This window comes from Hippopotamus amphibius, chromosome 5, assembly GCF_030028045.1.
Source record: "Hippopotamus amphibius kiboko isolate mHipAmp2 chromosome 5, mHipAmp2.hap2, whole genome shotgun sequence".
Lineage (NCBI taxonomy): Eukaryota > Metazoa > Chordata > Mammalia > Artiodactyla > Hippopotamidae > Hippopotamus > Hippopotamus amphibius.
The window spans coordinates 66,557,942-66,580,831 of NC_080190.1; the positions used below are offsets into that span (position 1 = coordinate 66,557,942).

Genomic DNA, 22,890 nt, shown 5'->3' on the forward strand with positions numbered 1-22,890 from the left:
CCTGGAGACTAGCAGAAACCTCCCCAGAAATCTGCCCTCAAGGTGGCCCAGTCTGGGGGGTCCTGTCACGAAGCAGGCAGGGCGGGGGCAGGGGGGCAGAGGAGGAAGGGCCCACCCTCCTCAGCAAGCCTCCAGCTAGGACGCGCACTAGGCCAAGGTGGCCCTTGGCCTCACTCAGAGGCCCTTCAGGTTCTGCATCTGGCCCCCCGGGCACCTCTACCTGCTCAGGACACGCCTGCACCACGACTTCTTAGTGCAGGCAGGCGAGAGCCCTCCAAAGGGCCTTCACACAAGAGGTGGGGACGTGGCCCCCAGATGGCTTATAGCCGCGCCTCAGGCTGCACAACACCAGGGGGCGCCTTCCCTCAGCACACTCCCAGACTTTCAGACCCTGGACCTTGAGAAGTGAGGCAGAGTGTTGGTTGGCAAACTGCCCAGAGCCTGAGGGCCACAGGGAAAATGGGTTGAGGAAAGGAGGGTCGAGAGGTGGGCCCCTGGGCCCCCAGCCCACTTCAACCAGGGCAGCTCTGCTGAGTTTGTGTCGTGGGTATGGAGCTCAATCAACAAACAGCACTTCTTTCTGGAACAGCTCACTTTGTTCAAGCCCCCAGCTGCTTCCCTTAGGCTGGCTAACAAGTCCCAGGGAGGTGCCACTGCCCCAGGGCTGATGCTCCTCCCACCCCACCCCCACCTCCAGGGTGATGCTCCTCCCACCCCACCCCACCCCCACCCCCCAGGACTGATGCTCCTCCCACCCCACCCCACCCCCACCCCCAGGACTGATGCTCCTCCCACCCCCACCCCACCCCCACCCCCAGGACTGATGCTCCTCCCACCGCCCCCCCACCGCCAGGGTGATGCTCCTCCCACCCCACCCCCACCCCCAGGGTGATGCTCCTCCCACCCCACCCCACCCCACCCCCACGGTGATACTCCTCCCACCCCACCCCACCCCCACCCCCAGGGTGATGCTCCTCCCACCCCACCCCACCCCCACCCCCAGGACTGATGCTCCTCCCACCCCACCCCCACCCCCAGGGTGATGCTCCTCCCACCCCCCAGCACCTGCCCCACCTGCCCCCTGCCCAGTCTGTCTCCTTCTGGTCAGGAGCAGGGAGGAAGGCCCTGCCTTCTCTAGAGCACCCTCAGTTCTTCTCAAAGGCCTCACGCTTTGGGAATGGAAACTGAATTATAGAAAAAGATGGTTCTCAGCCCTGAATCTGTGGACTCAGGTTCACATCCCTTAAAGGAGTTATATATTGAGGGTCCACATAAGACTTATTTCTTCAGAAAGTCCCACAGCTTTGCAAGGCAAAAAGAAAGGGAAAGCCCAGCCCCAGAGAGATGCACTGAAGGGGAATTTCAGGAGAGGGGGCGCGGTGCAGGCTCATTCCAGGCTCATTCCTTCCCCCGAGGCTGCTGGGCTAGAGCCAGAGCTGCAGGAGCCTGGGGGCTGGGGGAGTGTGTGGGGGACTTCCTGGGCAGAAGGAGATGCCACGGGGAACAGCTGGGATCCAGCCAGGCTGAGGTACCAAATCCCCTGCCCAGGCCCCAGAGGTGCCACCGGGAGCTAGACTCTCCCTTCCCTGTCTATGGAAATAAAGACAGAAAACCCTGAGAAAGGAGTCTGTTTGAACAGCACAAAGCTCCTGCGGGAGGTCTGTGATAAGGCTACCAGCCCCTCAAGGGCAGCCGTGGGCACAAGAGCAGGGTAGGGGAGAGGGTTCTGTTCCCTCGCAGCACCACAGGCTCTCAGGAGGGATGGAATCTCCATCTCTCTCCCCCATCCTCCCCAACACACACCCCATGACGGTTTGCTGCCCTGACCCCGGCTTTTAAGAAGCACCTCCAAAACTTGCCCTCCTCCCCCAAACCACCAGACCCAGAAGGATCCTAAGAGGAGGGTGAGAAATCTGGCCCCTGAGCAGGGGAAGCCCTCAAGCTCGCCTAGCCTCTCTCTGACCTTGAACGGTCAGCTCACTGTAGTAGGCCCAGAGCTCTCAGCCATCCAGTGCCACCCCTGCCCCCCGGCAGGGCCCCCACACAGACCCAGGGCTCGACCAGCCATAACTCAAGGCCTCCACCCAAGAAAAGCAGGGAACCCTCACCCCATGTGCAACGAGTAGTCAGCACCAAGACCTCTGCTTTCTAAGAAGAGTGTGCCGCGGTTAGAGCTACAAGAGCCTCAGGAGGCTGAGGGAGGGTGAGCAGCCTCTGGTCAGAGACCCTGGGCAAGAAAGACCTGCACCCAGGTTGTCCCGAGCCCACAGCCTCACTGGCCATTCTGGTCAGAGGATCCCCCCACCCCAGCCCTAACAAGGCCAACATCTGAGTGAGCCAGAGTTATCCAAGCATCAGTCAAGAGTCCCAAGTCCAGGCTTTACCTGGCCCCCTGCCCCTGCTCTCAGAGCCTGTCAGGAAAGGGTTAGAAACCACCCTCCAAGGTCAAATGCCCCCCTCTCCCTGGTTCCCCAATCCCAATTACTCCCAAACCACCTTTACCATGTCTTCCAGATCTACATGCAGCTGTACAACTACTTACAAACATCTTTGTAAATGGACTCACTTTTACTCAAATTTCTTTATTGAAAATGCCACCACAATAAGTAGACTACCAGTACCACTTGTCACAATTAAAAGATAGCCAATAAAAATATACCATTAAAACAAAACAGAGCTATAAAAGTCTGGAAACTTTTTCCACCTCCCCTAAGCCCAAGGTCTGCTCCCTAGTAATGGGGAAGTCAGCCTGTGTTCCAGAGGCATGAGAACATACTGGCACCTAGCAGAGACATTCTTCTTGGCATAAAAGGACTGGAAGAGAATTGGAAAGGGAATCCCTTCCTTGCTCTGACTTTCTGCTTAAAGCCCAATACTCCCTAAACACATCTCAAGGAAATGAGGGTATCGCCTGATTCTTCGGGAATGTCGGACTAGAGACTCCCTCTGCCTCATGCTTGACACAACACGGAAGCACGCTCTCTGTGCACACCTTCAAGCCACCAGTGAAGCCCCTCCCCATGTGCCTGCTCTCACACCAAGGCCCAGCAGCTCCCTCTCCCACACAGCTGCCCCGGCAGCCCCCAGAGGTCACCGCTGACTCAGGTGGGACACCAGGTAGACGAGGCCCACCAGCAGGAGTCCACGCACGCCAAGCATCATAAGCAGGAAGAGAAGCAGGATGGAGGTCACCGGCTCCACAGCGTGGTTGCCCAGATGCCACTGGGGGAAGCCCATGTTCACCAGCTGCCGGTTGAGGTCACTGAAGGGGGACGCAGCGGCACCAAGCCTGGCACCCGCCTGCTGCTGGCGAAGGCCGGGACCTCCCAAGGGGGCACCATGGCCCCTATTGAGAAAGCTCTGGAAGGTGAAGACAGAGAGAGATGAATGAATCCAAAGAAAGCTTCCCTGGAGTTGAGGCACCAGAGGCAGGAGGGAACTCTCTGGGCGGGGCCCCGCCCTTCCCTACAACCACCCAGGGCCATGCCCTCTTTTCTCAGCAGTCCCCAGATGCCACCCACGGGAATCCCAAGCACTGAGTCACAAGCTCTCAGAGCACAGAAAATGCCAGTCCACATTCCCTTGTCATGTCAGGGAGAAGGTGCCCGGGACAAAGAGGAAGGGCGCAAGAAGGAAGCGACTAAGGGCACAGCTTCTGGGCAGGCCTTTTTAACACTCCTCACTCCTTCCTTTAAACTCATCATTGTGCGGCCGTGGGCGCATCTCCTCCACTTACTCTCCAGCTTCTCTCCCATCCAACAGGCTCTAAACGATGCTGGCTCCCATGGGGGCTGCTGACCAGGTTAAGGGAGAGAGAGCCCTTGGGTCTGAAGTCTGGGAAGGCTGCCGGGAGGAACGCGAGCTGGGGAGGCAGGGGGCTGGGCAACGAATCTACTGGGGTTTTCCCCACGTCTTCAACCCCCATGATGCCCAGCCCGGCTCTCTGCAAAGAGGGCTTCAGGCTAGAGAATGTTCATCACCGGCACGGGAGCTTCTGGGAGCTAAGGAATCACTGGTACAGAGGGCAGGGGGCCAGCTGCTCCCCTCCGCAGGGCCTGCGCGCCCACCTGTCGAGGGGTGCTGCTGCGTGGCTGAGCAGTGCTCCTCACACGGGGGTCATCGTCCTGCACAATTTCCCCATTGGCCAAGATCCGAACCATCCTTCCAGAGCTACGGGTTCCTGCTGGGCTGTACCTTTCCGCAGGCCTCAAGACACCTGAAGGAAGAATTTACCAAAGTTAAAGAGATGCTTGCTTTCAGTGGGAAAAACTGCAATTCTAGGTGCTCACAGTGGGGACCCATGCTGAGTGGGCCGTGTGTCTAATTCATAAAAAGGAGAGAAATAAATATAAGCTGTTTGTCAGACAAAAATCTTTCAGACTTTAAGTCCACTCGGAAAACTATCAAAAGGATCCTTGGAGAAGGAAGTTTTATTATTAACCACCACTGCCAGCAAAATGGGGACGACAACCCTGGCTGTGGCCCAGGCCCTGTGGAAAGTCCACCCAGACTCACCTCACTTACACCTCCCAACACTCCTCTGGGCCGATACAGAGACCCAGGGGGGTTTTCACCCAGGACCATTCATCCATGGGCAGCAGAGAAAGAGCATGAAGCCAGGAACTCTAGCCCTAGGCCCTTCTCCGGGTACTAAGTAGGGAGTCCAGGACACCAGGATCCCCACCGTCTCCATTTCCCTTCCGTTACAAAACGGTCCAGTGTGCTGTTCCCTTGGGGAGATGCTAAGGACTCAGGCCTTCTCCCTGCAGGAGACTGGGCCCACTTCAGACCTACTTTCCTGCAGAGGGCACCTGTCCCTCATGTCTCAGGTAACACCAGGCGGGCAGGGCCGGCCCTCCTGAAATACGGGATAGGGGATGCTGCTGTGGCCCTACCCACAGACCCCAAGGGGAGTCCACGGCTGGAGGTGGGGGGGGGCCCTTCCACGCCTCTCCACGAGTCTGGATAAAGGCCATTTTTTTCTCATAAGATGAGCCACAGTTTTCGTCTAAATTCTCAAAAGCACTCGTGACACACACGCCCGAAGGGGTTAGGAGCCCTTGTTCTCCTGCCCGTGGCCTGGGCAGGCGGGTCCCCTTTTTGAAAACTGCTGGCCCTTGCAGCAGGCCCAGCGGGTCCGAAGGGTCCTCCGCAGTCCCTTAGTGCTTTGTCATCCCGCCCGGCTGGGTGGGCTGAGGGTGCTGCGTGCGGGCCCTCCCTGCACCTGACACTGAGGGGGGATGGGGGGATGGCATGCTGCCGGGGTGGGAGGGGCCACTGCCCGGGCCGCAAAGCCCGACTCCGAGACCAGGCCCGAGGGAGGGGAGGGATGCGACCTCGCTCCCCAGCGCCCAGGGCCCGGACACTCACCTGCGGGCGCGGCTCCGGGGCCTCCGCGGCGTCCACTCACTGCGGCTCCCAGGCCGCTTCCTCCCACCTGACCTCACAGGAAGCGCGCGCCGCAGCAGCGCAGCCCCGCAGGTGGCGCAGCAGCTCCCTCTGTAGGCGTCTTGGGGAATTGCAGCTGCCGGACCCGGGGCGGTGCAAGGAGCAGGAACAGAGAGAAGCAGGGCTGGAGAAGAACCGGGTGGACCACAGGGCAGGGAGCGGGGAGACGAGTGCGGAGAAAAAGGAAAGCAAAGAGAAGGCAGAAGAAGAGGAGGAGGAAAAACCTAGGGCTGGGGGCGCCTCTGGCCTGGGTGGCACAGGCTCAGTCCACCCGTATGAGTTTGCTGAGCCCGCTCAGCGGGATGCCCCTTAAGTAGGACCCAACCCTGCCCTCAAGGAACTCCAGCTCCAGTTCCAGTGTGGAGCTTCCCATTGCGGAAGAGGAGACAAGAACCACTCACTGAGCAAGTGCAACTAATTGCAACGTGAAGAAAGGGAGGAGGTGGCCTTTGAACTGGGGCCAGAAGAGTGGGTAGGAGTTTACCTATCAGGCGAATTGGGAAGGGTACCTAGCAAAGGAGTGAACGATCAACCTCTGCCTCTTTCCCAGTGTTTTCACCCCTCATCCCCCACCCTCATAAGCTGCTCCCTGTGGACCTGTTCACCAGTGGAAGAGAATAAGCTCTGCCGTCCCACAACTTGAGTCAGACTCTCACAAGTTTCTTTTTTTTTTTTTTTTTTATTTATTTATTATTTTTTGGGGGGTACACCAAGTTCAATCATGTCGCAAGTTTCTGAGCTGTTCAGTCTCCTCATCTGCAAAATGGGGCCAAACATAGCAGTTACCTTCAGGATTGCTGTGAAGATTAAGAATGAGAGTCTCTGGCACATGGCAAGTGTTGATAACCATTTGTTATGATTATCAATCAGTAGATGTTTCTGGGATCAGATATTTACTAAGCATATATAAGGACCTAGATATTGGCTAGCCCCAGGGTGGAGGAACAGAAAGATTGAGACTTAGACCTTGCCTCAAGGGCTCATCTTCTGCCACCATGGTTTAATTATTTGATTATGAAAACTCATCAGTAAAAAATGTTGAGCAGGTCCCCCTGATATCTGTATCTTATTTGTGTATTATTTATTTATTTGTTTGTTTATAAATTATACATGTGTACTGTGGATAAAAGGTGGACGCTAGAGCCAGCCTGGGTTGGAATCTTGGCATGGCTGCTTTCTGGTGGTGTGATGGGCCAGTTATTCAACCTCTCTGGCCTCAGTTCCTTCATCTGTAAAATGTGGATATTAACAGTACCCACTTCATCAAGTTTTTGTGAAGCACTAAGTGCTTAGTGTAAAGTGCTTAGATGAGAGCCTAGCCACCGTACATTCTCAGTAGTCACTGTCATTACTACTGCTCAACTACATTAAGTCAATTGTAAAGCATGTACATTAAAAAAGAATGGGATTTCAAATAGATATAAACTGAAATCCTAATACTTTCTTCCTACATTCTTGTCGCAGGTGGGTCTAGTGCATACATGGAAAGGGTAATCCCAAGGCAGGATGCCCGATTGTCAAAGGTGTCCGTGGATCTCAAAACTGTCTGCACATTGGAATTATCTGGGATGTTTAAAAACAATCCCAATGCCTGAGTCCCACCCCAGGTGTGACAATGCCATTGATGTGGGATACAACCTGGGCTTGAAGAAGTTTTAAAAAACAAATTCTAGGTGATTCTAATGAACAGCCAGGGCAGAGAACCACTTCCTTCCATGAACAGAGCTCCTTAAGTGGGACTTATAACCCAGGAACCCCAAGAAGGGAGAGACCTCTGTGGGCTGGGAGAACCAGGGAGGAAATAGATGTTTCTAGGAAGGCTTGAGCTGGTACAACAGCTGCCAAAGAGACACCATCTAGCCAGAGATAACAATGAGAGACCACTGGAGGAAGTAAGTCCCTTCAGAGAGGGTCAAGAACAGCTTTAGGAGGAGTAGTGCTTGACTACACTTGAAAAAGTCTTATCATTACCAATTAAAACAGCTTCAGCAGGCTGTGAATCACTTTTCCTACCTCTCCACTTCCTTCAGGTGTCTCCCCTACTCGGTAACCTACAATGGTTCCCTATTGTCTGCTCCAATAAGATACAACTCATTGGCAGGCTCCAACAACCCTCCAAATTTGGCCCCAGTACACTCTTACCAACTCCCTCCTTCAGCTCTGCCCGCCTGGGTCTCTTCACTCTCCCCAAAGTACATCACCCAAAGTCCTGCTTTACTTGGGCCTATCTGCCCAAAGGCCCTCCCCGCTCAATCTAAATCCCACCCCCATCCCCAAATTTTAATGCCAACAATACAAATTTCAGTTCTGATTGTTCCATGTAATAATAATAACCTCTATGTGTGCAGAGTCCTTACCACTCCCAAAGTGATTTTCCAGAAACCACGTCATCCTTTTTGGATTATGATATAGGAAAGGTGTATGTTATTGTTCCCCTTTTGCTGATAAAGAAACTGAGACTCAGATGGACTCTAGATGACCAGCCTGAGATCAATGGCAGGACCAGGATTCCCCAGCTCTGCACTGTAGGCTCTCTGTACCCATCCACCACCAAACAGCCACCCCCGGCTTTGTCCCACCTCTGCTGCCTCTTTACTTTGTGCTCTCTTATCCAGTGCCATTAGCACAAGACTGGCCTCAGGTCATGTCTTGCTCCCAGAAGGTGCCCAGTAAAAATGTGCTTTTGGTTTTTTTGGTCTCTGCAGAGTTACTCTTATATACACTGAAGTTTGACAAGCACTACTTTAGACCAGTGGTTTTTCAAACTCTTTTGATGGCAATACATTTTACATCACAACATAGTAGCCCTCCCTCCCCCCCACACACATGAAACAGAAGTTTCAAAAACAATAGTGTCCTTTCTGCATGAGCTGTACATTTTCTATTTTGTAAGGAAAGAAAATACCAATTGAGACCTCAATTGCTTTCTCTATCCACTAATACAATGGTTCTCAACTCTGGTTGCATATTAGAATCACCAAAGGTAACTTTCATAAACCATTGGTGCACAAACCAATTGAATCAGAACCTCTAGGAAATAAAGCCTAGGCATCTCCATTCCAGGTGACTAAACAGGCACTCAAGGTTGTGGACACCGATATACAGCAGTTTTTAAAGCACTGTGGTAGATGTTCCTTTGCCAGATGGCTACCCCTAAACTTAAAGCCTCTTCAGATACAAAGCAGCAAATTCCACTTTGCTAACAAAGATAAACTTGTATAATAGCCCAAGCCCCAAACAGGGAACAATTGCCCAAGGTACATCATCATAATTACAGTCACTTACCTCCTTTGAATATCCAAATACCAACAAGAAAGACCAACACTGAGCCCCCAATATAGCACCAATCCTCAAGGAGACCCTCTGACTACTTGATGGCAAGTTGACTTCATTGGGCCCCTTCCAGCCTTGAAGGGCCAGAGATTGCTTCTGGCAGGGATGGACACACACTCGAGGTGTGTGTGCCTTTCCTACCTGAAGGGCCTCAGCTAGCACCATACATCTTACAGAGTGTTTAATCTACTGGTATGTGATATACCATATAACATTGCATTAGACCAGGGGTCCCATTTTACAGTACAACAGGTGCAGGATCATGTTCATGGCCATGGGATCCACTGGTTATATCACATATGTCACCAGCAAGAAGCTACTGGCCCAAGGGACTTCCCTGGCAGTCCAGTGGTTAAGACTTTGCCTTCCAATGCAGGGGGTGCAGGTTCAATCCCTGGTCAGGGAGCTAAGATCCCACATGCCTTCGGCCAAAAAACTAAAACATAAAACAGAAGCAATATTGTAACAAATTCAATGAGGAGTTCAAAAATGGTCTACATCAAAAAAAAAAGTTCTTAAAAAAAAAGAAGCTACTGACCTGACAGAACACTACAACAGCCCACTGAAGGCACAGCCAAATGCCAGCTCAGAGGCAGTACTCTTCAAGGATAGGGTGCCTTTCTCAAGTATGCATTCAATACCTTGAATCAAAGACCTTTACAAGCTGCTGTGTCTCTAATTAGAAACGGATTCAGGAACCAAGGGGTGGAAGCAGCAGTAACTGGTGCTAGAGAACACAACAACAGCCCCATTAAGCTAAGAGTGCAGCCACTTTGGGTTCTTGTTTCTGGAGGCTCGCAGGCATGAAGAGGAGTCACTGTCTTGGCAGGAGTAACTGGTCGTGGTCACCGGGGGAGGTAGGGCTACTCGTACAAAATGGGAATAGGCAGACCATGTTTGGCACTCAGGTGATCCACTTAGATGCCTCTGGGTTCCCTTTACCCAAATGTAATGGTAGAGGGCAGGTGCAGCAACTCTGTCCTGAGAAGGGCATGTGACCAGAAGCCCAGAGCCCTCAGCAGTGAGGATCTGGGTCATGCCACCAGGTGAGCCAATAAGACCAACAGAGGTGCTAGCCGGGGGGTAATGGCATGACCATTTGCAGCTACAACAGAGGGGACTATATGTAGTTTGTCCCACTAACATTTCTCAGAAAGATCCACCAGAATCCTCAGAAAGGAGATCTGAGTGGTACAAGGAGTAGACTGTGGGAGACATGAGGATTGCTGAACAGACCTCCTCCAAGGAAGGATTTGTTGCCCTAACTTCTGGGAGAGCATCATGGCAGTCCTTAGCCGTCAGCCCCTTCACAGATTGCTTCACTACAGACACTTCACCCAAGGTCAAGCCCTTCCAGAGGCTGCCCACTTTCAATGACTGATGGAGATAGAAGGTATCCATGAACCGTTTCAGCTCCAGAATTCCTCTTGAGGTTGGCTGAGGCTGTCAGGTGCTTTTGGAAAAATTAGTCCATTTTTGTCGAAGTTGTCAAATTTGTTTCTAGAGCTGTTTATGGTGTTTCCTTATTATCTTTTTAGTGCCTGCAGTGATATCCCATTTTTCCTTCCTGATACTGGTATTTGTGTCATCTCTCTTTTTTTTAAATTTATTTTATTTTTATTTATTGACTGCATTAGGTTTTCATTGCTGCACACGGGCTTTCTCTAGCTGCAGAGAACGGGAGCTACTCTTCGTTGTGGTGCATGGGCTTCCCATTGCGGTGGCTTTTCTTGTTGCGGAGCACGGGCTCCAGGCAAGCAGGCTTCAGCAGTTGTGGAGCACGGGCTCAGCAGTTGTGGCTCCTGGGCTCTAGAGCACAGGCTCAGTAGTTGTGGCACGCAGGCTTAGTTGCTTCATGGCATGTGGGATCTTCCTGGACCAGGGATCAAACCCGTGTCTCCTGCATTGGCAGGCAGATTCTCAACCACTCTGCTACCTGGGAAGCCTTGTTTTCTCTAGATAAATGTTACAATGCACATGAAAGGTTGGGTTTTTTTGGTATAACTAGGTTTTATTTTTCCTATATTGCTGATTTCATAATTCTGATTGTGTCATTTCTTTTTTTCTTTCATTCTTGCTAGAGGTTTCTGTTGTTGTTTTGTTCAAAGAAATAGCTTCTGTTTTATTGATTTTCTCTATTGTTTTTCTGTTTTCAATCTCATTTATTTCTGCTCTTTATTATGCCTTCCTTCTGCTGCTTGGGTTTATTTCGCTCTTCTTTTTCTAAGCTCTTGAAGTAGAAGCTTGGATTATTTGTTTGAGACTTTTCCTATTTTCTACAGTAACATTTACTGCTATAAATTTCTCTGTGAGCACTTTTCAGCTGTGCACCACAAATTTTGATATGTTGTGTTTTCATTTTCATTTAGTTCAATGATTTTTTAATTTTTTTAATTTTTATTATTTACTTTTTTGGCTGTGCTATGCAGCATGCAGGACCTTAGTTTCCTGACCAGGGATTGAACCTGTGCCATCTGCAGTGGAAGCACAGAGTCTTAACTACTGGACTGCCAGAGAAGTCCTAGTTCAATGACTTTTTAAATTCTTTTGTTATTTCTCTTTTGACCCATGGATTATTTGAAAGACAGTTGTTTAGTCTTCAGGTATTTGGAGATTTTCCTGTTATCTTTCTGTTATTGATTTCAGGTTTAATTCGACTACGGTCAAAGAACTCACTGTATGAGTTCAGTTCTTTAAATTCTTTTGAGGTTTGTTTTGTGGTCCAAAACAAACTTTTTTTTTTTTTTCCCACCACTGCAGTTAGAAGTTGGTATCAGGGGAAAGGGGAAGGAAAGGAGAGGGACAAGTGGGAAGTTGAGGTGTCATTAAAAAATACAATCCCCCCAAAACAGGGGTGCCTGGGGGGAACTTGGTTTGTTTCAACCCAAGAGGAATCAGATCAAAAGTGGTTTGGGAAGGCCAGAACTGTGAGGAATGGAGAGAGGAGGAAGGTCCAGGGGGTAGGGGTTGGGAGAGCTGTTTAGCAACTGGGGTGAAGGGATTGCATTTCCTGTGCTGGGATTCCTCCACCCCTTCTGGTCTGGCAGGAAGGAGGCAGACTGCAACTCCTGTGGGCAGGTCTGGCGCTGCCAGATGCTCTAGGCAGGGGGCTGGAGAGAGCCCACAAAGGCTTGCCTTCCAAGGATATGATCATGCTGCCTCCCAACTTCTCTGCCAGAGAAGTTATCTTGGTGAATGTTCCATAGGTGATTGAAATGAATATATAATCTGCTGCTTTCAGGTGGAATTTCTACAAATCTCTATATACTGTTGGTTGATAGTGTTGTTGAGTTCTTCTATATCCTTGCTAATTTCCTGTCTAACTGCTCTATCAGTCATTGAAAGAGGGGTGTTGAAGTCTTTAAATACAATTGTGGATTTGTCTACTTCTCCTTTCAGTTCCATCAGTTTTCATCTCACATTTAGGACCTCTGTTATTTGGTGCATACACCTAGGTTTGTTGTATCTTCTTGGTAGATTGACTATTTTATCATATATAATGTCCTTGTATGTATCTGGTAATTTTTCTTTGAGGTCTACTTTGCCCTGCTTTCTTTTCATTAATATTTACATGGTATCTCCTCTTCCAAAATATTACTTTCAACTTGCCTACATTTTTATATTTGAAGTGAGTTTCTTATCGATGGCATATTTTTTAATCCACTTTGCCAATCTGCCTTACATTTGGTATATTTAGACCATTTACATTTAATGTAATTATTGATATGTTAGACCTTACATCTGCTGATTTATTTTTCATTTTCTGTCTGTTCTGTTTTTCATTTTTCTGTTTTTGTTTTCCTGCCTTCCTGTGGGCTACTTAAACATGTTTTAGAATTCTGTTTTTATTTGTCTCTAGTATTTTTATGGTTTCTTTTACTTTTTTTTCCCCGACTCCATGCAGCATGTGGTACCTTAGTTCCCCAACCAAGGATCAAACCTGTGTCCCCTGCAGTGGAAGCACCAAGTCCTAACCAGTGGATGGCCAGGCAAGTCCCTATCTATAGTATTTTTTAGTATATCCCTTTATATAGCTTATTTGGTGGTTACTCTAAGTATTACATTACATATACATAACTTACCACAGTCTTCTGGTGACATCATTTTACTAGTTTGAGTGAAATATAAGAACTTACTTTCTTTTATATCCATTTACCCTCCCAATTATAATGTAATTGTCTTAAATATTTACTCTACATATATTTAGAACTACATCAGTGTTATCATTTTAGTTTCAAGGGTCAAATATAATTTAGAAAGCTTAACAGGAGAAGGAAAGCCTATTTTATTTACCCTTATTTTTGCTTAGCATGTGATATGCATGGGCATTCCATGCTGGGGAGTCAGAGAAGCAGCCATCAAGAGTGAAATCAAGGGCTGACATCAGGACCCACAGCAGCACAAGTCTGAGGAGAGACCTTCAGGTTTCACCTGCATAAAACTGGTCAAAGCCAGCATGGAATGGGTACTGAAGCAATAGCTGGAGAAAGAGGTCAAACCAAGAGAATTTGCAAAGGTACATAAAAGATATATATCACACGCCCAGAAGGAAGATAAAGAATGGCTGTGCAACCTAGAAGAGAGTCGCTCACTCGGGGCTGAGGGAGCCTTAATATTCTCCAGCTTCTCCAATTTGACAGACTACCCTGACTTACGAACTCCTCGGGCTGCCTGAGGGAGAAGAGTGCCTCTGACTGCCCCACAGCCTCCTGCAGTGCTGACAAGCCTTTCCAGATCATCTGACTCTACCACTGTAGCCCTATCTTTAAAATTAACTAAACCATGCTAAGAGAAAAAAATACAATATTGAACAAAAGAAGCCAGAAACAAAATGAATCTTACTGCATGGTTTCATTTATATAAAGATCAAAAGAAGGTAAAACTGAATTATATTATTTAGGGGTGCATACTTGGGTGATAAAAGCATAAAGAAAAGCAAATAAATCATTACCAAAATTTAGTGGTTAGCTCTAGGGGAGAGGGAGGAATTGAGCGTGGCAAGGGGCATGCACATGGGAGGCAGGTGAGGATACAAGGGGCTGGCAATGTTCAACTTCTTGACCTGGTTGGTAGTTTCATGAACGTTCACTTGATAATAATTTGTTAAACTGCACAGGGGGTGGTGGGGGGCGGGCAGAACTGAGGAAGGAGTCCGTTTATACAGGTCGTGGTCAAATGGGTCTAGTCTTTCATTAGAGGCAGCCTAGGTATGGATTAAGTATATGGCCTCTGGGTTCAGTTGACTTGGATCTGAATTCTCTGGCTCTGCTACCTACTTGCTGTGTGAACTTGTGCAATTTGCCTAACCTCTCTGTGCCTCAATTGTCTTGTCTGTAAAAATAAGGATAATAATACCACATAATGTGAAGATTAATAGCTCTCAGGCATGCAGTAAACTGGGCATGAGCTTTGTTAAATAAGTAAAAAGTTGTACATTCATTCAACATAAAATTCCTTGAGAACCTGTACTGTGTTTGGCCCTTCAATAAGCCTTCACAGGCCCATGGTCTTGGGCCCAAGAACGGGAGCTCCACCTTAGAGGCAGTGAGGCCACCTCCCACTAAAACCCAGATCAATTGCTGGCCTGGGCGAGGCTGAGCCCAGAGGTCAGCCGGGGCTCCCAGCTTGGGGCAGCCTTGCAGGGACTAGAAGCCAAGCAGGCCGTCACTGGCCTCCTGCTTCCACAGCCTGGCTGGGCATGGGGGCTTCGGTCAGTCTGGCCCCAGAACCAGCAGCCTCTTCTATTCCGGGGCTCAGAGGAGTGGAAAGAGGTCAGCCTGTGAGCAAAGATGAGCAGGGAGAGTAGAGGAGCTGCGAGGGTCATGGATGCCTTTCATCCCTTCCACAGAGGGAGCAGCAGAAACAGAAGTGGGGGGGTAGGGTGAGCAAAAAAGGAACCAAAATCAGAGAATGAGGCCAGCCCAGCCAAGCGCTTTTTGTGGGGTCTTAATTAAGCCCCATTGTTCCTTTCAGGGTGGAACATATGTTCAGGGCCTGGCTGAGGTTTGAAACTGAAATTTCAATGGTGCTGGGCCCTATGGCCTGCCAGGGAGGGGAGACAGGAGGTGGGTATTGAGGGGGACCATCCCTAAGTCCTACAGGAACTGATAATGTCTCCCACAGTCATCTTCCACTATTTCCACAGCAGGAAATAAAACAACCAGAAAGGGTAACAGAGCCCCCACCCCAGTGTGGGGAAATGCCCGAGGGGTAGGACAGAGCTATGTCACTTGAGCGGGCTGTGATCCTCTGTGGGACTCAATTTCCCAATGTGTGCCATTCAAGTGAGGCTGTCTAGGACAGGAGACAGTCACCAGTACCTGCCACAGCCACGGGCAGTACCCGCCCCTCTCACCTATCCAACCTACCCCCAATCCCCCCACCCTGCCCCAGCAGCCAGACAGCCCAAGGGTGAAGGGTTGAACTCAAGGTCAAAGTTCCATCTGAATGCTCACTCTGCAGCTCGCCAACTGGGTCGCCTTGGGTGAGTGACTTAAGCTCTCTGAACCCGTTTTCTTATCTGTAAAATGAGGTGATAATACCCATCCTCAGTGTTTGCAATGGGAATTAATGAGGATGAGCCTTGCCGAGCCCTTAGCACATAGTGCCTCGTGCGTGTTTACTGTTATCAGTAACCCCTCATCATTACATGTGACCCTCCCCTCTGGCAGCCCTGACACAAGCCCTGGAGCACATTCATAGCAGAGTGAGGACATGGATGTACGAAGACAAAGAAATCTTTGAAGGCGTGGAAGTGACCTATGAAGAATTTTTAAGAGACTTGTAAGCATGCTAAAGCATTTCCTCTACATTCTGGGATGTCAAGCCAAGTTAAGGGACCTCAGGAAAACCATATGGAGTTTGACATGTGTTCCTTGGAGTTTGAAGGATGCAGGAACAGGTGCCAACTCACATCTGAAAAGTCTAAAGGAAAAAGTCGGGTTGCAGCTGCTCTGGGATAGCTAAGGGGAGAAAAGCATAAAGTGGACAGGCAAAGAATCTGTGAGTTCCTGTGGGTCATATGTGGAACATGAGAAAAGAAGCCAGGCTGGATCACCTTGAGAGTATGAAGGGACTAGGTGACTCCCCAGAAGCCAAGAGGCAGGAGGGGTCATACACAGAAACAGCAAATGGAGACAATGTCTGTGCCAAGGGAGCTGTAGGTGAGAAATCCTTAGTGAGAGGGATGGTCTGCAAGGAACCCAAGAAGCTACTTCTAGCGTGAGATGATGAGAATTTGGAAAGAGCCGCAGCCGCAGAGCACCAGCACAAGGTGACAACTACAGCAGTCAAGCAAGAACTTTCCTGATTCTTCCCACTCTGGGGTAGAAACCAGCAGCCAGGGAGGTGGGCAGGAGGAGGAAGAGAGAAGTTGATGACACCCCCCATAAGCACACTTGCCCCCCTGCAGGGCTCCCAATCTGCTACAGGTCTAAGCTGAGGGAGGGGAGAAGCCCTAAATAAAGTTGGAGTGTTTCTATCACACTGGACTAGACATTCTAAGATTTGGAAAAAGATGATATAAGTTATTGGGAAAGCCCTGAGAACAGCCAGAGATCTCACCCAGAGGCAATGAAGAATAGGATGGGAGAGCCAGTTTAAAAGGCCTGGGGAGAAATGATATATATAGCTGCTTTCTATTTGCATCCTAGCAAGTCTAGCTCATTCAAAATCCAATTACATATACACAACTATGGAGTGATAATTGCCAAGTGAAGAAAGCAAGCTACCGAACAATGTATGGAGTGGTGTATTTTATCTCAGAAAAGAGAAAATACAAACACAAACAAACAAACAAATGAACAAATAAATTTCCTTTTATATTTAACAATGGAAGCATAAACCAAAAACTAATAAAAATGGTTTTCAATAAGGGGAAGAAGGAGACAGGATTGGAAATTAGATTTTGCTGAAAGTAAAACCCAACCATGCTGGCATCCTGATCTCAGACTTCCAGTCTCTGGAACTGTGAGAAACAGATGTTTGTTCTTTAAGCCATCCAATCTATGGTGTTTTTGTTATAAAAGCCAAAACTAAGACAGATGCTTAACTTAAAAATTAATAAATTACTTTTGATGAAGCTCAATATCTTTACTGCAATAACTAATTTTCAGTTTCAGGTAAATATATAATGATGATATAACATTCTGTTTCTATGAGCCCTTTTTTGTCTTTTAGGCAATTGATCATACAGGCAAAGGTACTGTGTTTGTCACACATCGTAATCACATTGATATAATTTAAAGCTTCAGATTACTAGTGTTAAGTTACTACACATGCATTCTTTGCTTCTAGCTCTTTATGCCACAAGCCCATATTCCTGTCCTTCTCCAAAGTCTCACATAAACTGTCTTTAGGGCTTTCTTAGAGCCCTGGATTTTGATTTTCAATTGTATCCTGGACATTTTGGCTATTTTGCCTATAAAAGATCCTTGAGAGGTCACGTGTTGCTCTAGCCTGCCCAGCATGTGTTCTCCCTTCTTTTGATATCAGCAGGCCAGTTTCTCCTGAAGGAATGGGCCCTTCTCCACTGTTGGTCTGTTTAGCTCAGATAGAGCTAATCCTACTCCCAGCTCCAAAGGTGACCATGTTAGCCAGACCTGGTTTGACAGTATACTCTATCCTGCCAGCTATGAGTCCATACTGATATAAATAAATGATTGATTGAATAAATAAATGAACAGTAAGCAAAGACAAATTTCCCATACAGAAGAATCCCAAATAATTTATGTAAATATTTACTACTCCAGAAATGGGAGGTTAATTCTCCATGTCGTAAGTGTAGACTGCAGTTAGAAACTTGCTTCCAAAAAACATACTATGGAAAGGAGAAAGAAGTAATTACAATGGAGAAATCTGAAAACACCATCTCACCCAAATGATCATGATTAATACTATCAGTGATAAACCATGCTGCTAATATCATGTACTCTTGCTATGATGTGATAAGAATGGAGATGGCAGCAGCAAAAGTCAGGGAAATAAGCCAATCTAAAGAACAGAGGGGAAAAAATATTGGAAAAAATTAAACATAATCTCAGACACTTGCAAGACAATAACAAGTCATTTAACATGCGTATAATTAATGCCCCAGAGAAAGAGAGTAAAATTGAGACAGAAAAAACTATTTGAGGAAAGAACAACCAAAAATTTCCCACATCTGATGAAGAACCATTGACTTGCAGATCCAAGAAGCTCAGCAAGCTCCAAGTGGGGTAAATACAAAGAAAAACACACCTAGGCACATCATAGTCAAACCAAAGATAAAGTGAAAATCCTAAAAGCAATTAGAGAAGACACATTATGTACAGAGAATCAATGATATGAATGAAAAGTCATATGACTTTTCATCAGAAAGAAAAATGGAACCAAAAGACAACAAAATGACATCATTAGAATGCTGAAACAGAAAAATAAAATGTCAACCAAAAAACTTAAAGTCACCAAAAACATCCTTCAAGTTGAGTGTGTAATAAAGATTTTATCAGATAGATGAAATCAGAGATAATTTGTCTCCAGTGACCTGGGCTGTAAGAAATGCTGAAGGAGATTCTTCAGGCTGAAGGGAAATGATGTCTAATGATAACTAGATCTACAGGAAGATATGAAGAGCACCAAAAATAGTAAATAAGTAGGTAAATATAAAAAGCTATATTATTTTTTATTCTTGGGATTTCCTTGCAATAACATAGACTGTTTTAAAGCAAAAATGATAATCATGTAAGATAGGTTTATAACATATGTAGAAGTAAAATATATGACAAACAGCACAAAGGATGGAGAGGACAGCTAAACGGCATCATACTTTAGGAAGGAAATAATAAAAATGGTAAAAAGGTATGGAATTAAGAGGCCAATAGAATAAATGAGTTAGAACACCAAAAAACATTTGATTGACCCAAAAAAAGGCAGAAAAAGAAAGACAGAGGAACAACAAGTTGAAGGAACAAATGAAAAACAAGTAGCAAGATGATAAACTTATACCCAACCACATCAGTAATTACATTAGAGGTAAATGCATTACACACTCCAATTAAAAGGCAGAGAAATTTAGAAGAGACTAAATGTTTAAAAAATGAACTACATACTGTCTATAAAAGAGACAATTTAAATATAAAAACACAAATAAGTGGAAATTAAATGGATGGAAAGAGATATACAATGCAAGCACTGAACACGGGAAACCTGGTGTGGCTATATTAATGTCAAACTATGTAGATTTCAAGACAGCTTATTACAAGAGATACAGAGGGCCATTTCATAATATTAAAAATGACAATTGGGGCTTCCCTGGTAGCACAGTGGTTAAGAATCTGCCTGCCAATGCAGGGGACACGGGTTTGAGCCCTGGTCCAGGAAGATCCCACATGCCAAGGAGCAACTAAGCCCGTGCGCCACAACTACAGAGCCTGCGCTCTAGAGCCCATGAGCCACAACTAATGAGCCCACGTGCCCCAACTATTGAAGCCCATGTGCCTAGAGCCCTGCTCCACGACAAGAGAAGCCACCTCAATGAGAAGCCTGCACACTGCAACGAAGAGTAGCCCCAGCTTGCTGCAACTAGAGAAAGCCCAGGTGCAGCAACAAAGACCCAACACAGCCAATAAATAAAAATAAATAAATAAATAAATAAAATGACAATTAATTAACAAGATATAACAGTTCCTAAAATATAAGAACTTAATAACAGAATTTCAACATTTATGAAACCAAAGTGACAGAACAAAAGAAAGACTTAGACAAATTCACCATCATAGCCAGACTTTAACACCACTTGCTTGTTAATTGACTGAAGTAGACAAAAGATAAAAACCTAAGGATATAGAAGATATGAACCACACTACCATCCAATTTGACCTTGCTGACATTTGCAGAGTGCTATCACCCAACAACCACAAAATATAAATTAACTTCAAGTACATATGGAACGTTCAAGAAAGACCATATTTTAGACCATAAAATAAGTTTTAATCACATTCAGAAGGTTGAAATTTTGTAGAGTATTTCTCTGGTCACAAAGGAATTAAATTAGAAACCAATAAACAGTGAGATAGCCAGCAAAAAAAAAAGTCAGAAATTAAATAATATACTTTTATATTAATATTAATAACCCATGAGTCAAAGAAAAAATTCAGAAGAGAAATAGAAAATATTTTGAACTGACTGCTAATGAAAACACAACATATCAAAATTTGTACTATGTAGATAAAAGTGTTTAGAGGGAAATGTACCATTTTAAATGCCTATATTATAAAATAATCATCTAGGTTTCCATATTAAGAAGCTAAGAAAAGAGGTAAATAGAAGAAATTCAACCCTAAGTAAACAGAAGATAAAATAATAATTAAGGGCATAATTCAATGAAATGGAAAGAGACAAAGGAAAAAGTAAAGACAAAATTCTATTCTTTGAAAAGATTAATAAAGTTGATAAAGCCCTAGCTAGACTTACCAAGAAGAAAGAGAGACTACAAAATACCAGCATCAGGAATGAAATGAGTGGTATCACTACAGCTCCTACAGACTTTAAAAGAATAATGAGGAAGTAGTGAACAAATTTTAAGAATGAAATAATATCAATCTTAAACACTCTTTTGGAAAACAGAAGAGGAGGGAGCACTTCTGTATAATTCAGGGTCCAATCAGGAGACAGAAACTACGTGGCAAGTCAAATGGTAATTCGAAGTTTAATATAAAAGAGTATTGGGACTTCCCTGGTGGCACAGTGGTTAAGAATCCACCTGCCAAGGCAGGGAACATAGGTTCGATCCCTGGTCTGGGAAGATCCCACATGCAGCGGAGTAACTAAGCCCTTGAGCCACAACTACTGAGCCTGTGCTCTAGAGCCTGTGTGCTGCAACTACTGAAGCCCATGCACCTAGAGCCCGTGCTCCCCAACAAGAGAAGCCACCACAATGAGAAGCCTGCATGCTGCAAGGAAGAGTAGCCCCTGCTCACCTCAACTAGAGAAAGCCTGCACGCAGCAATGAAGACCCAATGCAGCCAAATATTAATTAATTAATTAAACTTAAAAAGATGTATTAACAGGATATTGGGGGGAAAGGGAAAACTGTCTAGTAAGAGTGAAAGAGAACCCTAAAGAATACGGGAACAGCAAATGTAATGAGTAGCCGCTATTCCCAGGAGCTGAGCCAGGGCAATCGTGAAGATCCCCCTCCCTGGGCTGAGATCCAGACTTCACTAAAGAGGACATGGTAAGGCATGTTAGGTGGGGGAGAGCGCTAAGATGCCTGAGGGGCCACATGACTTGATGGAAACCTGTCCTCTGGGAGGCAGAGGGAAGTCAGTGAGGTGCTGTGTCTTGGAACCTGCTAGAAAGTTGATGGGGGTGGCCATTTTGGGGGAAGTCCCTCACCAGCACCACTCCACTGCCAAGCCACCTGCGGAGATACCCAGGAAGGCTGCTGGCTGCCATGTGCTGCAGGAACAGGGAGGTGGAGGAGCCACCATGCTGATCTACCTAAGCACTGCGAGCTTATGTGCAGGAAGAAGAAAAAATCCTTCTCTCCTCCACTGTCCCTCTAGCACCCTCTACTGACAAGGCTTAAAGTGGTGCCTGCTGACAAAGGTGAAATATTTACATGACCATCTCCTTGATCACAGAGCAGGCAAAGCAGAATGGATTTGGAGTTGATAGGCAATAGAGAGATAACTGGCACAGCCTGCCAATTCATTTTCATGTGGCCAGAAAAACTCTGATAACAGAACTGAGAAAACTACACAAGAAAATTACAGACCAATATCCTTCCTGAACATAAAGGTAAAAGTCCTTAACAAAACATTAGCTAATCGATTATAGAAATGTATAGGGCTTCCTAGGTGGCGCAGTGGTTGAGAATCCACCTGCCAACGCAGGGGACACGGGTTCGATCCCTGCTCCAGGAAGATCCCACATGCCGCGGAGCAGCTAAGCCCGTGAGCCACAACTATTGAGCCCACGTGCTGCAACTACTGAGGCCCATGCGCCTAGAGCCCGTGCTCCGCAACTAGAGAAGCCACGGCAATGAGGAGTCTGCGCACCACAACGAAGAGTAGCCCCCACTCACCACAACTAAAAAAGAAAGCCCATGCACAGCAAAAAAAAGACCCAACACAGCCAATAAAATAAATAAACTTATAAAAAAAAAAGATGTATAAAAAGAATCAAGTAAATTTTATCTCAGCTCTGCAAGGCTGGTTTAACATTTTTAAAAATCAATCAATATAATTCACCACATTAAAGAATAAAAGACAAAAAGTACACAATCATCTTGATAGACGCACAAAAAGCATTTGACCAAGTTCAACAGCCATTCATGATTTAAAGTCTAAGTGAACTAGAATAGAAGAGAACTTCCTCAACCTGATAAAGGCCATCAATGAAAAATCTACCAATAACATCATACATGGAAAGGAGGTAAAAAAACTTAATTCATACAGTTGCTGCTGGAGATGACGCCTTAGATGGATAGGAAAGGTAAGAAATAGCCTGGTTTCTCTTCTTCCCACCTGGGTCAGCTCCTTGCAACTTAGAGCAGAGCCAGGGAATGGCAAAAAGGGGATCTTAGGGAAAGCAGGGACTTTTCCAGAGATGCTGCCACCTGCTGGGAAATCGCCATATCTCACGGCAGAAGAGAGAGGGCTTGGCCCTGCACCGTTAGGGCAGCCATGGTAATCCAGCCATATCTTCTTTATATCTTGGCTTTGGAGGGCCTCCTGCTGCTAGCCTGGACCTCTTCCTTACCCTATAAGCCCTCTTCACATAGCTATCTATTGAGTCCCCAAGCGTACCCAGTCTGATACACTTGGCAACCTAGCCCCACCCCACCCCATGCTCCCCCCATCTTGCCTGACATTGAGATCACCCAATCAGCCACTCTACCATGTGAGTCTATCTGAACTCTGGGTCAGCCAGGCTCATCTAGATTTTCTGGCCAAGTCTTGTAATAATCCATGTTGCCAGTAAAACTTATGATGTGAGCTGTCTTCCCAATCTGGAGACAAATCATCTCTGGTCCCTCTATGTCCTCATCACACTCTGTTCACACTTTACTAGGGCACTGACCATTCCCTCTGGTAACACTATGGTGACTTGACTTTGGAGGAACTC

The 22,890-nt window shown here is 46.7% G+C and overlaps 1 protein-coding gene across 1 annotated transcript; it reads right to left on the reverse strand.

Moving 5' to 3' along the window:
* Window positions 1–2,562: 2,562 nt before the first annotated feature.
* On the reverse strand, window positions 2,563–5,441 carry FAM241B (family with sequence similarity 241 member B). Its single transcript, XM_057735992.1, has 3 exons — window positions 5,371–5,441; window positions 4,068–4,216; window positions 2,563–3,360 (listed from the first exon to the last, which is right to left on the reverse strand). Exons 2-3 carry the CDS (start codon window positions 4,158–4,160, stop codon window positions 3,091–3,093), a joined length of 363 nt encoding a protein of 120 aa, XP_057591975.1. The 5' UTR covers window positions 4,161–4,216; window positions 5,371–5,441; the 3' UTR covers window positions 2,563–3,090.
* Between the last annotated feature and the right edge of the window lie 17,449 nt (window positions 5,442–22,890).